Source organism: Bison bison, unplaced genomic scaffold, assembly GCF_000754665.1.
Source record: "Bison bison bison isolate TAMUID 2011002044 unplaced genomic scaffold, Bison_UMD1.0 scf7180017864330, whole genome shotgun sequence".
Lineage (NCBI taxonomy): Eukaryota > Metazoa > Chordata > Mammalia > Artiodactyla > Bovidae > Bison > Bison bison.
This window is the reverse complement of record NW_011494902.1, coordinates 4,470,469-4,487,095: the sequence shown is the minus strand read 5'-3', so window position 1 is coordinate 4,487,095 and position 16,627 is coordinate 4,470,469. Positions and strand designations below refer to the sequence as shown.

The window sequence follows — 16,627 nt, the reverse complement described above, 5'->3', positions numbered from 1 at the left end:
ATACACTATTATATTTTACTTTGAAATACTGATTTTTCTTTTATAAACCTTTAATAAAGAATAACAAAAAAGAGAAAAACCATTTTGCCATAGAACCATTTTAATGGCAAGAGTAGTCTATGTTGGTGTAGTAGACTTTCAGTATATGTAATTGTAGGAAACTACTTCATCCATGTTATTTCTGAATGGGTGAATTGCTAAATTCCTTTTATACTTTTATTTAAATATTGTTGAGTAGCACCGACTAACGTTCCCAGGTATGCCTGTGAATGGTTTCCAGTAGTAGTTGCCTTTTTTAAAAGGAGCAGAATAGACAGCTGTGTATTTTGGCTAACTTTTTTATCCTCTGAGAACTTAAAATAGAAGAGGTTCCTTATAAACCTCAAACTCTTTGAAGTTGCTGTTTGATCTTCAGACACCTGATTTCATGTTTCTTTTGCAGTACACCAAATGAAAAACTGTTGGGTCGTTTGGTAAAGGAAAAGGTAGGACTCTTATGCATGCTGGATTTCTTTTTCTAAATCTGAAACATATCTATATTGTCAGATTAGTTAGAGAGGACCTCAAGATGATTGAAATTATTTAGAAATGGTCTTCCCTGACTACCCTTGCAGACTTGTGGGACTAGAGGGTGAATGAATTTTTTTTCTGCCTTTTACATGAAGGCTGCTTTCCTATCTTATTTTTCTATAAAACTCCAAAGAAGAGAAAAGCTAAACTGAGTGCAGTCTTTAAAGAAATTAAAAGAATTGTGTAATTGAATAAAAACAGTCCTTGAGCTCCTCCTGCTGGTTGCACTCAAAATGGTTCAACAGACTGGGGAACAAGTCTGAAACTGCACAGTACTGAGTTCATACCTTTAAACCACTATTTCAGTGGAGCCAGTTTCTGCACTGTTGACATTCCCTCTAGACGCCAATTTTAGGAAAAATGTTTAACATCCAAACAGTTAAAACGCGACTGTTTCTTTTTAATTAAATGTAGGTCACATAGTAAATACTCTTTTTAACAAAGATACCATAATTTCATGTTAATATTATTCATTTCAATTGTTTTCATTTGAGAAAAACTACTAAATTTATTGTAGACATCTTAGTGAAAATGTAACTCATTGGGGAAATAATCAAGGTTTTTTGAAGATAAAAGACATCAGTTTTATTTATAGATTTAATGTAGTTTTTGTAAAACCCAATGTGATTTAGGATAATTTAACAAGAACAGTTTTAAAATACATCTGGAAAATTAAATGAGCTAGAATTGCAATGGAAAAAGGTGAAAATAAGTTTATCACAGCATAGTTTTCAGCGGAGGAGAAATTGAGAAGAGAATACATGTCCAAAAAAAGAAAAAGAAAAATGCTTATGTGAACTATGATTGAATAATCCACAGCTCCTAAAAATTAAGCATATTGGAAGAATTTATAACATCATGGCAAAATACTGTAGGATACAGCTGTAAGAAGCAGAACAGTTATTGTATATAGAGTGTAATTACAGTAATTTTGAAGAACAAAACTTATGTATAGAAAAAAAAATAATTACCAAAATGGTAGCCTTCTTTTTACTTTCATTAAATGCCTTAAAAATCTGTCTTAATCATATTTATTCTTTTTATAGTATGATACCGATTTTTATATTCTTGATAAATATCCATTGGCTGTAAGACCTTTCTATACCATGCCTGACCCACGAAATCCTGTAAGTAATTTGATTTTAAATAACCTGTTTCGGGGAAGAGGGAAAACTTTATTGTCACTGTGTCACATTATACAGTGGAAATAATGGTTTTCATTAATAACTTGCAGTTTTAAAAGACACATTTCTATATGTATTACTACTAGTTTCTGTCAATTCGGGTCAAAGTGATATTGTAAAATTTGAATATTCTAGCAAATTAGTCCCCAAAACCTGTATTAAAAATAATTTTCATGTATCATTTTTAAAGATATATGAAGAAGAAATACTATATAAATAACAAATAGTATTAATAGACTTGAAGACTTTATCAAATCATTTTATCATTGACCTTGAACTAAGAACTCACATTCTATCCAGGTGAAAGTGAAGTAGCTCAGTCGTGTCCGACTCTTTGCGACTCGGTGGATTGTAGCCTACCAGGCTCCTCCCTCCATGGGATTCTCCAGGCAAGAATACTGGAGTGGGTTGCCATTTCCTTCTCCAGGGGATCTTCCCAACCTAGGGATCGAACCTGGGTCTCCCGCATTGCAGGCAGACGCTATCCTGGTAGTTAATCTAAATAATGTGTTGTGGCCTTTCACCTGTTTTCCTTTGCATTGGTTCCCCAACTTTAGTGAGTATCAGAATCACTCGGAGGGCCTTTAAAACACAGATTGGGGCTTCCCTGATGGCTCAGTGGTAAAGAATCCACCTGCCAATGCAGGAGACACGGGTTTATTGAACCTGTGCTCTAGAGCCTGGGAGCCACAATTATTGAGCCCATGTGCAACAACTTGTGAAGCCCATGTTTTCACAACAAGAAAAGCCGCTTCGATGAGAAGCCTGCACACCACGACTCAAGAGTAGCCCCCGCTCACCACAGCTAGAGAAAAGCCCTTGTAGCAACGAAAACCCAGCACAGCCAAAAATAAATAAATAAATTTTTTTTTTAACTTTTTTTTTAGGTGGGGCTTGATAATTGATATTTCTCATAAGGTAATAGTGAAACTATCAGTCCAGGAATCATACTTTGAGAACCATTGGTTTACTGAAAGATAGGGAAAATAAGTTAAAACCTGATAAAGAATGAATTGAGCTACAGTAAATTTGATGTTCAGTTCACTTTTCTTAAAATAATAACTTTTAAAAATGAAAAAGACTAACACCTGTTGATAATTTGAAGTTCCAAAAATGATCCCAAAATCATATCACACTTAAAAACATTTCAGATGATAAAGTGAAATAAGAATCAGCACTTCGGGGACTTCCCTGGCAGTGTAGTGGCCAAGACTTTTTGCTCCCAATGCAGGGGGCTTGGGTTCAATCCCTGGTCAGGGAACAAGATCCCACATGCTGCAGCTGAGACCTGGCACAGCCACATAATTTTTTTAAAGAATCAACACTACGCTACTGCTTAAAAGAAGATGTATTGTTCTGATTTGTTATTGGAAGGTGTGGGAGAAGGGGAACATAAAATCTGATAGAGGAAAAGAAGTTATCATTCAACCCTCACTAGTTTAATCCCATTTTAGAAAAGCAAATCATGTTTATTGGAGCAGGTTGTATAATTAATTGTAGGGAATAAATGATATTGTTCTTCATGCAACAGAGAGTGTTTTTCCACATATATGTGATAGAAATAGGATGATAGCCTGTTGAGTGGTATTTTTGTTTGTTTTTCCTACAGAAACAATCCAACTCTTATGATATGTTCATGAGGGGAGAAGAAATACTGTCAGGAGCTCAAAGAATACATGACCCTCAGCTGCTAACAGAGAGAGCCTTACATCATGGAATTGGTAAACAGTTTCAGTATATTGAGGAGGGTCATGTATATTCTGAAAGCAATACGTTTTAAAACCCTGTAAAGACTTGTCGGAAACACAGTCATTTGTTTTAATTTTCATTGCACGGTAACTGCTTTTGCAATTTTTTTTAAGCTAAATTACTTTTTTGTTTGTTTTATGTTTGTTTTGTAGATTTGGAGAAAATTAAGGCATACATTGATTCCTTCCGTTTTGGAGCCCCTCCTCATGCTGGTGGAGGCATTGGTAATATTCCTTTATATGATGACAATATTTCCAACCCAAATTTCATTTGGCAGAGTGTTTCTTCAGTTCTAAATGTCCTCAGTATTAGACTCCAAAAAGTAAATTTTGTATTTTGTTATTACTTACAAATAAGTTTATAAGTGCTAAATGTAATAGAAGTTTGAATTAAAAGAATTTTTAAGTGAGTTATGACTAAATGAAATTTTTGAGTATCCTCTTTTCTCTCTGTATTCATAAGTTCATTCCGATTAGTCCAAATTAAAGCTGTCCCTCAAGTCAGTTCAGATGGCTGCTAAATGTTTTTGTTGAAAACATTTCATTGGCTTTTAGAACCATTTCTAGAGTTTGTGTAAGATACTGCTCTGCGATTTAAAATGAGTAAATATTTAACTCAACTTTGGGATGTTTGTATCAAAAATTCTTAAAAAGAATTCTGGGGTTTCTCTTGTGTCTCAGCGGTAAAGAATCCACCTGCCAATGCAGGAGATGTCAGGTTCGATCCCTGATCCAGGAGGATCCCACATGCCCTGGAGCAACTAAGCTCTTGTGCCACAACTATTGAGCCTGTGCTAAAAAGAATTCTGAATTTATAGTTTTGTTAAAGGTTTGGTTGTTTGTTTCAGGTTTTTTGGTAAACAGGTAATATACAGATTTCAAATTCAAAGCAAATAGAATAGTGTACATTCACCTCCCTACAGAAAACTATTGTTTCTAGTTTTCTCTTTACCTCTACAAAGATAATCTTTGCGTATGCAAAAGTATATAAAATACATTTTTTACACAAATTATAGTGTGCTGTATAAACCACTCAGTACCTTGCATTTTCGGTTAGTGTATTTTCACTAAGTTGTTCCTTATCAACACTTATAAGAACTTTTTTAATTCTTTTTTTTAAAATCACTACATACAATCCATTGAAAGAATTCATGGTAATCTTGGTAACCAGGTTCTATCAATAGGAACCTGGTTAAATATAATAGTAGGCTTATATTTTTGTTTGCTTAAATCATAAGTTTTGGATATTTACATAGATTTGTGGTTCACATTTCACAGAATCATACAGCTTAAGGATATCTCATTTATCCTTCCCACATACAGCATCACCTGTTTCTGAATCAGACTCAGAATACTCCATTTTAAACTCATTTAAAATAATAGAAGTCATTTCCTTTCTAACAAGGAAAAGCATTTTGTTGATCAGTGATGTTATTTTGGTAGTTTTCAATAAGTATGACCCTGAATGATTAATTCTGAAAATGAATTAATGATTATTTTGTTTTCTCCAGGGTTGGAACGAGTGACTATGCTGTTTTTGGGCTTGCACAATGTTCGTCAAACCTCAATGTTTCCCCGTGATCCCAAAAGACTTACTCCTTAAAGAAAATGTTTTTTTATTCTTTCCAGTAACCTGCTATTAATCAGACTGTACCTTAGGTACTTAAAATATGCAATAAAATAAATGTCTTATCCAAAGTGCCACAATTACTTTTGGACTAATTCAGTGTATGTTACTTTAAAAGAGAAGATTTTTATAACTTTGAACATGCTTCAGTAGGAAATGGTTAAACATTTTAATGAAAAATTCATATTATTATGTTAAAAGTTCATTTTGCATTACTACAATAAATATTAAACAACAATTTTAAACAGTTAATAATGTGTAAATTTTTTTTTCTATATTACAGTGGCTATAATATTAATGTCTTAAATTTTCAATATTTGGTCTTTTTTTAAAATCTGACATTGAGGTAAGAACAATTTTAGGAAAGTATTGAGGTTTTAATGAATGTATAATTGGCATATCATGGAAAATTAGGCAGAAAATATCGATCCTTAATAATTGTGCCTGGAAATCATGTAAAGCAGGTTAGAATACTGGTTAGAAATTATACAACATAACATAATATTAAATTGTTAACTAATTAAACTTGAATTTCAATAAAATTTTAAAGCTAATTATGGATGTTTCTGTGTAACGTCATGGCAGTATGATTTTATAGCTGATTCTTGGCGTTTATAGTTTGGGGGGGGGAGTAGACAACCAGTTTATGTAAATGCCTAAAAGCAAATGAAGACTGATATATTCATAACATGTATTAATCAAGAGATTCAGATGAGTGTAAGGATACAGTTCTTAAAGCTGAAGGCTTAGGTTGCTTAATAGTTTATTTCATATAGATTAAAAACTTTGAATTTTCTGTTTTTATTTTTAACTGATAGGCATTTAGTGAATGTCACTAAAATGCATTCTCACTCCCTCCCAAAAAGAATTACAGTTAAATACACTTTTCCTCTAGATTATTAAATATATAAACAAAACAATTTAATGCAGTTATTTTCCTACAGGAAAAAGAAAAATAATACAGAAAAGTAAGAAGGTCAGAAAGGTAGCATATTAACCTTGGTTCATAAGCATCTGCCCATTATTTTTTAAAGTTAATTTATTTCACCATGCTAGATTATGAGTTCTTTGAGAATAGAGACTCAATTTTAAATCTGTCTTTCATAACCCACCAAAGTATCTCAAGATAAAAGTTAGACACCCCAGAAGTGTTAAATATATTTAAGCCACACCAAGACCTATTTTTTTCTGTACTGTATAATCCCCAAACCCAAAAATAGTATAATAATAGCCTTAGAGCTATTCTTCTCAAGTTCATAGAATTACAGCTATTTCAAAATAAATTGTTTATAAAGTCTAAGAATGATGTAATTTTTTGTTTGTTTTTTAATGAAGTATTTCAAACACGTCAACCAGATTGAGCATAATAAAAAAAGGACACCCTTGCGCTTGCCACCAAGCTTTAGCAAATCTTAACACTGTCATATTTGCTTCAGATGTTTATTTTCTTTTTTTAGGGAAAAAGTAGTGGATACAGTTAAGGCTTCCCATTTAACCACCCTGATCCTATTCCTTCCTACCCTAGTGGTAACTACTATATAAATTCCATGTTTTTTTAATTCCTTTCCACGCTTTTATATTTTACCTAAATATTTGTTTCTATGAACATTGTCTAGTATTATTTTGCAGATTTATTTGATATATATATTCTGGTATTTTGATGGAATTATCTTGAATTTATGAAACAATTTGAAAAGACTTGAAATTTTCAATCTCTTCAGTCTACTAGTTAGTAAACATGGTATATCCCTTCCTTTTTTTGTTTTCCCTTAATTGTGATAAAATATATTGGTGTTCTTTAATATCTTTCAAAATTACTTTTTAAGGAATTCCCTGGCAGTTCAGTGGTTAAGGACTCCATACTCTCACTGCCAAAGGCCTGGGTTTGATCCCTGATTAGGAACTAAAATAACACCAGCTGCACAGTGCAACCAAAAATAAATAAAGTAAATAAAATTACTTTTTAATTTTTCATTTATGCTAAAAAACCTTACCATTTTTTTTCTACTGGAAACAAGACTTTTAAGTATGGATTCTGTGGCTATTCCACCTGGATTAGAATTCTCATGTTGCTGTTTATCGGCTATGTAACCTTGGGTAACTTGCTTCAACTTTCCTCATTTTCATAATCTTGTTTCATGGGACTGTTGTGGGGATTAAAAAGCATGAACCCTAAGAACAACACAGAGAATAGTGTCAGGCAAATAAAAAGAATTTGATTTCCTGTCTAATTTTCATGTCATATTTACTTATTAGTCAAGCTCTTCAGTGGAATGTTGAATAAAAGCAATAATGGGAGCATGCTTTTGTTTCTGAATTAACTTTAAACACTCCTAAAAGCTCAAGATTAAGTGATATTTTCTGTAGGTTTTTGATAGTTGCCCTTTAACAGGTTAATGAGGAGTCTTATTTGTTAAGAGTTCCTGTTAAGAATGACTGTTGAATATGTCAAGTACTTTTTCTGTTATTTGCTGCAATTTTTTTTCCTTTAGTTTTGAATATGACAGATGATAGTAACAGAAATTCCTGATATTTTTCTGAAATAAAATACTGCTTGAATATGATGTATTGTTAATATTTTATGTATGTACTACTGAATTCAACTTGCTAATATATACAACAAAATTTGTTCATCTTAAGTGTGTAGTTTGATGTATTTTGGTTATTTTATATGGTTAGGTAATCTTCACCTTAACTACAGAATATTTCCATTGCCCTAGAAAATTGCACAGTGCATTAATAGTTGCCATCTCCAGCAACGAAGATCTTTTCTAGAGTTTCATATAAATGGAACAATATATAGTCTTTTGTGTTTGACTTCTTTCTTTAAGCATGATGTTTTGAGATTCATCATGGTGTTGCATATATTAATAGCATATTTATTAGTATTGATCAGTAGTATTCTACAGAATGGATGTACAATAATTTGCTTATCTCTTCACCAGTTGATATACATATAAGTAGCATTCAGTTTTTAGTCTGTAGTGGATAATGGTGCTAGGAACATTTGCTAGCACAAGTCTCTGCAGGCATGTTTTCATTTCTTTTAGGTAGACAGCTAGTAGTGAAATGCCTGGGAACTATGAGAAGTGTATATTTAACCTTAGGAGATACTGCCATTTGTTTTTTCCAGAGTTGCTATTATCACCTTGCATTTCTACCAACAATTAGTGAGAGTTTAAGCTGCTCCACATCATCACCAACACTTAGAAATATCAGCCTTTTTAATTTAAGCTATTCTCATGGTTGTGGCTTTAATTTGTATTTCCCTAGTGATTAATTGGTTGATTGTCTTCTACTTGATAAGGGCTTTTTATGTATTCTGAATATGAACGTATGTCAGATACGTTTGGCAACTAGCTTCTCTCAGTCTGTGGCTTGCCTTTTCTTTTGTTTTCCTTAGTTGCCTTTCAAAGAGCAGAAGTTTTTGATTTTATGGTTGTGCTTCTGTGATCTAGGAAATCGCTGCTTAATCCAGTGTCACAAGTTTTTGTGTTCTCTTGTACAGTTTTAGTAATTTGATCTCTTACATTTAGATCCATGATCCATTTCAAGTTAATTTTTGTCTGTGGTATTTATGGTATTTGTAATGGTCAAGGTTTCCACACACACACACCCCCCCCCCCCCCCCTGTAGTTGATCCAGACCATTTGTTGAAAATCCTTTCCTTTCCCTGTTGTATTAACTTGGCACCTTTGTGGGAAAGAGTTAAGCATATAAATATGGGTCTGTTTCTAAACTCGGTTCTATTCCATCGATCTATATGTTTGTTCTTGCATCAATATCACAGTCTTGATTTTCCCAGTTTTAAGTAAATCTTAAAATCAGAAAGTTTACGTTCTCCAGTCTTGTTCCTCTTTTCAGGATTATTTTAACTATTCTAAGTCCTATGCTTTTCCATTTAAATTTTTATATCATCAATTTTTTTTTTTTAGTTTTCTGTGTACTAATTCATCATATCTTTCTGTAAATCTAACCATGTGCTTCTACACTTTTAAAATCTTTATGTCTTCCCGATTGACTATTTTATAAAATGCCACTTTATTACTCCAGTAATGCTCTCTTTTGAAATCGGTGTTATCTGATATTAATATAGCCATTCCCATCTTCCTGTGGTTATCGTTTGCATATATTTCTCCATAATTTACCTTCAGCCCACCTTTCTCTTTGTATTTAATGAGTTTCTTATAGATAGCATATAGTTGGATCTTGTTTATCCATTCTTAATCTCTACATTTTAATTGGAGAAATTGTCCCAAAAGATTTAATGTCGTTAATTATATGGCAAGATTCGTATCTTCCATTTTTTTTTGTTTCCTCATTGCCTCTTCTGGTTTTTTTTAATCTGTCCTTTCCTTTCCTGTCTTTTTAATGACTATTTCAATAGTTTTTAAAATTCATTTTCGTTTTCCTGTTGGCATTTTTTTTTTAATATAAATTTATTTACTTTATTTTTTTTTTCTAATTTTATTTTATTTTTAAACTTTACATAATTGTATTAGTTGGCATTTAAGTAAACTATTTCTATTGTTTTTTTAGTGATTGCTGTAATGATTGTAATATACATTCTTAACATTCACACTCATAGTTCTAACTTTATATAAAGATTTTGTATCTCTGTTTACAGCCACTATTTTCTTTTCATGTTCTCTTTCAGTTTAGATATCTATGGCATATCAGTTTCTGTTTTTTGAAACAGTTTAAGAGTGAGTTGTTTTTCTTTTGTTTTTTGGCCATGCCATGTGGCTTGTGGGATCTTAGTTCCCCCACTGGGAATCAAACCCTGACCCCCTATACCGGAAATGCAGAGTCCTAACCAGTGGACTGACAGGGAATTCCGGAGAGTTTTCTATTTAATGGGATAATGTTCCCAGTATTCTCATGTTTTTTTTTTAAATTAGTCTCATCTTTGTGTGCATTTTCTAACTTTTTAAAACTTCTTTTACTAGACAGTTACCTTTTAAATCTCTTAGCTAATATTTTTTAGCATTTGATTATATTAATCCTGTCTATGTTTTGTTTTTAGTTCATTAATTTCTGCTCTTGCATCATTTTCTTCCTTTAGCTTTCTTTCAGTTTTTTTTCTTTTTCCATACTATTAAATTCTCATGTTGCCTATGAGCAGTTTGCTGTTAGTACTGTATAATTATTTTTCCTTTGTAGATAATGTGCCCTCTTTCCTTGGTAGGTACAGTTGCTTCTTTATCTTTGATATACTACTAATTCCTTATGGGGTTTGTTATTCATCTTGTTCATTAGTCAGTTTGCCTATGTCTAAGAACCCATATCTTTTCAATTATGGAAAATTGTTAGCAAGTCCCTCTTCAAATATTGCTTCTTTACTATTTTGTCCACTTTTTGGTATTTTTTGAAACTCTTAATAGCTAAATGTGGGCCTCTAACCATTCTGTTATGTCTCATATTTGTCACCTTTGTCCCTGTTCTGTGTATGGATGAATTCCTTAGTCCTGTTTTCTAATGTATTTAATTATTCTTCAAATATGCCTAGTCTAAAGTTAACCTGATTTGTTGCATTTTGTATTTTGATTACTATTTTTTTCACATCTAAAGTTTCTAATTAGTTTTTATCTCATTTATGTCTATTTTTGTTCATACATTCTTTCATGATTTCATGACAATTATGCCAATGACATATGACAATTATACCAATGACATATGACAGTTACCATTTATGTCTTTCAATAAATTTTTTACTACACTGCCCAACAAAATATTTTTGCCTATGTCTAATTTTGTTTTTGTCTATTCTTGACATGTTCACATAGAAGCGGTTGTCACATGTAAATTCATTGGACCATCTTGAGGAAGATGACTATAATATGAAAGAAGAAAATAGCAATAAATGCTGGAGAGGGTATGGAGAAAAGGAAACCCTCTTACACTGTAGGTGGGAATGCTAACTAGTACAACCACTATGGAGAACAGTGTGGAGATTCCTTAAAAAACTGGAAATAGAACTTCCATATGACCCAGCAATCCACTGCTGGGCATACACACTGAGGAAACCAGAATTGAAAGAGACACGTGTACCCCAATGTTCATCGCAGCACTGTTTATAGTAGCCAGGACATGGAAGCAACCTAGATGTCCATCAACAGATGAATGGATAAGAAAGCTGTGGTACATATACACAATAGAACATTACTCAACCATTAAAAAGAATACATTTGAATCAGTTCTAATGAGGTGGATGAAACTGGAGCCTATTATACAGAGTGAAGTAAGCCAGAAGAAAAACACCAATACAGTATACTAACACATATGTATGGAATTTAGAAAGATGGTAACAATAACCCTGTATGCGAGACAGCAAAAGAGACACAGATGTATAGAACAGTCTTATGGACTTTGGGAGAGGGTGAGGGTGGGATGATTTGGGAGAATGGCATTAAAACATGTATAATATGTGTGAAATGAATCGCCAGTCCAGGTTAGATGCATGATACAGGGTGCTCGGGGCTGGTGCACTGGGATGACCCAGAGGGATGGTATGGGGAGGGAGGCGGGAGGGGGGTTCAGGATGGGGAACATGTGTACACCCATGGCAGATTCATGTTGATGTATGACAAAACCACCACAATATTGTAAAGTAATTAGCCTCAAATTAAATAAATTTATATTTAAAAAAAAGAAAATAATGCTTAAACAATGAGTAGATGCTATCTCCTAGCACAGTAGTTTTGTGCTAAGTTGTTACCAGTTGACATTTGCAGAGGCTGAGTGTAGCAGGCTCCACAGGAAGTTCTGTCTAGGTATTGCATGGAGCACTAAGGGTTCTGCTAGAGTCAAATTTGTATTGAGGCTTTTATCATAGACCATCTCTTGCATAACTTCCGGCATTTCAGATTGTTTTCTTTTTAACTTATTTATAGTAACTACTTTCTGAAGTATAACTTTGTTAACTCAAGCTGAAACATGTTTAAGGCTTAAAAAATATTTTTCCTTTAAGTTACTGTTATATACCATACATTACTGTATAGATGAATGAGATAGGAATATATTTTTCAACATAGAACCTGCAGCATACTCTGGAAGGTTTAGGGTTTTTTGTTTGTCTTCATTTTTTACCAGCTTTATTGAGAGATAATTGACATATCTGGAAGGTTTTAGACCATTAAAAGGGTCTTTTTTAAGGGAAAAAAGCCAGCCTTTTTTATGAAAAAAGTAAGTTTTTAATGTTTTAATAATTGACTTACAATGCTAGTTTCAGATGTACAACATACTGACTTGATATTTTTATATTTCACAAAATGATCACCAAGATCAGTCTAGTTACCAGTTCCACTATAAAAAGTTATAATATTATTGACTATATTACTCATGCTGTACATTTTATCCCCATGACTTTATAAGTTTTTGCTTTTTATTTCCACATATAAGTGAAATCTTTCTGTTTCACCTAGCATAATATCTTCTAGGTACTCATGTTTTCACAAAGGGCAAAATTTCATTCCTTTTTCTGGCTGATTAATATTCCATTATATATACCAAATCTTCATTCATATATCATAGACACTTAAGTTGCTTCCATATCTTCCTTATAAACAATGCTACAGTGAACATAGAGGTGCATATATCTCTTCAAATTGGTGTTTTTTTTTTCTTTGAAAAAATACTCAGGAGTAGAATTGCTGGATCATGTAGTGTGTGCTTAGTAGCTTTAGTTGTGTCTGATTCTTTGTGACGCTATGGACTGTAGACCATCAGGCTCCTCTATCCATTAGATTTTCTAGGCAAGAATACTGGAGTGGGTTACCATGCCCTCCTCCAGGGGATCTTCCCGACCCAGGGATAGAACTCGTGTGTCTTATGTCTCCTGTACTGGCAGGCAGGTTCTTTACCACTAGCACCACCTAGGAAACCCTATGGTAGTTCTGTTTTTAATTTTTTGAAGAACCTCCATACTTTCCATGCTAAGTCGCTTCAGTCATGTCCAACTCTGTGTGACCCCATAGACGGCAGCCCACCAGGCTCCGCCATCCCTGGGATTCTCCAGGCAAGAACACTGGAGTGGGTTGCCATTTCCTTCTCCGATGCATGAAAGAGAAAAGTGAAAGTGAAGTTGCTCAGTCGTGTCCGACTCTTAGCGACCCCATGGACTGCAGCCTACCAGGCTCCTCCGTCCATGGATTTTCCAGGCAAGAGTACTGAAGTGGGTTGCCATTGCCTTCTCCAATACTTTACATAGTGACTTGATTAGTTTATAGTCCTACCAACGGTACACAAGGGTTCCATGTCCCCCATATCTTCACCAACAGTTGTTATTTATGTCCTTTTTGATAATAGCCATCTGTTAGATATGAGATGTTATCTCATAATTTTGATTTGTATTTCCTTGATGATTAGCAATGTTGAGCATCTTTCAGTGTGTGGTGGCCATCTGTATGTCTTCTTTGGAAAAATGTCTAGTCAGATCCTCTGCTAATTTTTTAATTGTGTTGGGTTTTTGTGGGGGTTGTTTTGTTTGTTTGATGTTGAGTAGTATGAGTTCTTTTTATATTTTGGATGTTAACCCCTTATCAGATATATTAAATATCTTCTCCCATTCAGTAGGCAGCATTTCCATTTTGCTAATAGTTCCCTTTGCTGTAAAAGAGCTTTTTCATTTGATATAATCTCATTTATTTTCATTTCCCTTGCCTGAGGAGACCAATCCAAATATATATATATAGCTAAGGTCAGTGTCATTGAACATACTGCTTATGTTTTCTTCTAGGAGTTATGGTTTTGGGGTCTTACATTTAAGTTTTTAACCCAGGTTGTGTTTATTTTTGTATATGGTGTGAGAAAGTTCAGTTTGATTATTTTGGATGTAGCTGTCTAGTTTTTCCACCACCATTTATTGAAGTGGTTGTCTATCCCCACTGTATGTTCATGGCTCCTTTGTTGTAAATTAATTGACCATGTAAGTGTAGGTTTATTTCTGGGCTTTCTGTTCTGTTGCGTGGATCTTTGTGTCTGTTTCTGTGCCAGGATCATACTATTCTGACAATAGTAGCTTTTTAGTATAGTTTAGTATAGTACGGAAGCATGATATCTCCACCTCTTAAGATTGTTTTGGGGACTCCCCTGGCAGTCCTGGTGGTCCAGTGTTTAAGACTCTATGCTTCCAATGCAAGGGGCACAGGTTCGATCCCTGGTTAGAGAACTAGGATTTCACATGCTGCTCAGGTCAGTCCAAAAACAAATGCATCCAAAAATAAGGTAAGATGATAGGGGGATGGATAGATGAAGAGTTACATGATAAACAAGCTTAATAAAGATAGTTTTAGCTATTCAGGTTTTTTGTGTTGCCATACAAATCTTAGAATTATTTGTTCTCTGAAAAAGGTCATTGATGTTTTGCTAGGGATTGCATTGAATCTGTAAATTACCTTGAGTAGTGTGGTCATTTTAACAATATTAGTTCTTTCAGTCCAACTTTCCATTTGTTTATGTCATCTTCAGTTCTTTGGGACACTAGCCCACCACTTCAGTCTGCTGGATTTCCAAATCAAGTCACTATTCCTTGCCCTACCCTGTCTCCAAAAATGTCATGTGTTTGATATTATAAGTTGATGGGTTTATTTTGGGAGTTCAGGGATGAAGCTGTCAATAATTAGCCCAAGGTAAAATGGAGTTTACATAGGAGTTTTATATTCACATCTGAAAATTTTCTGTTTTCATTTAAATGTAACAATGTATTATATGTATATATTCAGTTAAAACACCAAAATGTTCCCCCAAAGCCCTTCTTTAAAAATAAGTCATCCATAGGCTTCCCTGGGGCTTCCCTGATAGCTCAGCTGGTAAAGAATCCACTTGCAATGCAAGAGACCCCAGTTCAGTTCCTAAGTCAAGAAGATCCCCTGGAGAAGGGATAGGCTACCCACTCCACTATTCATGGGTTTCCCTGGTGACTCAAATGGTAAAGAATCCGCCTGCAATGCAGAAGACCTGTGTTCATTCCCTGGGTTGAGAAGATCCTGTGGAGAAGGGCATGGCAACCCACTCCAGTATTCTGGCCTGGAGAATCCCCGTGGACAAAGGAGCCTGTTGGGCTACAATCCATGGGGTTGCAGAGAGTCTGGCACAACTGAGCAGCTAAAGCACAGCACAGCATAGGCTTCCCTGGTGGCTCAGTGGGAAAGAAGCCACCTGCCAATGCAGGAAACACGTGTTCAATCTCTGGTCAGGGAAGATCTCACATGCCATAGAGAAACTAAGCCTGTGTGCCACAACTATTGAACCTGTTCTCAGAGCTTGGGAGCTGCAACTGTCGAACCTCAACTGCTGACGCGCGGGCACCCTAGAGCCTGTGCTCCACTAGAGAAACCAATGCCCTGAGGAGCCAGTGTACATCAATGACGAGTAGCTCCTGCTTGCTGCAACTAGAAAAATGCCTGCACAGCAATGAAGACCCAGCACAGCCAAATATAAATAAGTAAAATTTTGAAAAATTAAAAAAAAAAAAACTAGCCATCTATGACAAGGAGCCTAGATGAAGAAAATGGGACCTTAGTCCTACAACCCCAAGTAAATTATTTCTTCCAAAAACCTGGACAAGCTTCAATGTAGATGCCTCTCCAAGAGTTTTCAGAGTAGAGGCCAGCTTGGTTGATATCTTGGTTTCAGCCTTATGAGACTCTAAGCAGAACACCTAGCCAAGCCCTCCTAGATTTTTGATCTATAGCAGGGGTCTCCAACCTTCTGGCCCTAATGCCTGATGATCTGAGGTACACTGATATAATAGTAATAGAAATTAAATGCACAATAAGTGTAATGAGCTTGAATCATCCCAAAACCATCCCCTAACTCCAAGGAAAAATTGTCTTCCACGAAACCAATCCCTGGTGCCAAAAAGGTTGGGGACCACTGATCTACAGAATTGTGAGCTAACGAATCGATGTTGCTTTAAGTTCCTAAACTTGTCATAGGTTATTATATAGCAGAAGAAAACCAGTACACTGACTGACTTGTATTCAAATCTTAGTTTTGTCCTTTCTTCAATCTGTGATCATGTACAAGTTACTTTATCTCTGTTTTCCCATGTGTAAATGGAGATACTAATGCGCAGCTCGGGACTTCCCTGGTGGTCTAGTGGTTAAGAATCCCCAGGCCAATGCATGGTACTGGGGTTCAGTCCCTGGTCCAGGAAGATCCCATGTATCATGGAGCAACTAAGCCTGTGCACCTCCACTACTGAGCCTGCAACCCTGTAGAGTCCAAGAGCTGCAACTACTGAAGCCCTTGGGCCCAGAGCCTATGCTCCACAGCAAGAGAAGCCACCTCAATGGGAAGCCCGCACACTGCAATGAAGACCCAGTGCAGCCAAAAAATAATAGTGATACACAGCCCAGAAAGTTGTTGGGAGGACTGCAACTACCTGCACTCCCTCCTACTGGCACCTAGAAGCTGCTACTTGTGAGGAAGAATCAGAATAGCCAAAATAGTCCCCCACGCCGGCCACCAGGTGGTGCCACCAGACAGGGATTGTT

The 16,627-nt window shown here is 35.0% G+C and overlaps 1 protein-coding gene across 1 annotated transcript in view; it reads left to right on the top strand.

The window, feature by feature from the left end:
* Positions 1–7,693, top strand: part of DARS (aspartyl-tRNA synthetase) — a 64,915-nt gene extending 57,222 nt beyond the window's left edge. Inside the window, exons 11-15 of the mRNA XM_010853671.1 lie at positions 443–485; positions 1,617–1,697; positions 3,364–3,475; positions 3,656–3,727; positions 5,014–7,693. Coding sequence (XP_010851973.1) covers positions 443–485; positions 1,617–1,697; positions 3,364–3,475; positions 3,656–3,727; positions 5,014–5,105 — 400 coding nt within the window. The 3' untranslated portion in view covers positions 5,106–7,693. The remainder of the gene's footprint in view (positions 1–442; positions 486–1,616; positions 1,698–3,363; positions 3,476–3,655; positions 3,728–5,013) is intronic.
* Positions 7,694–16,627: the final 8,934 nt, after the last annotated feature.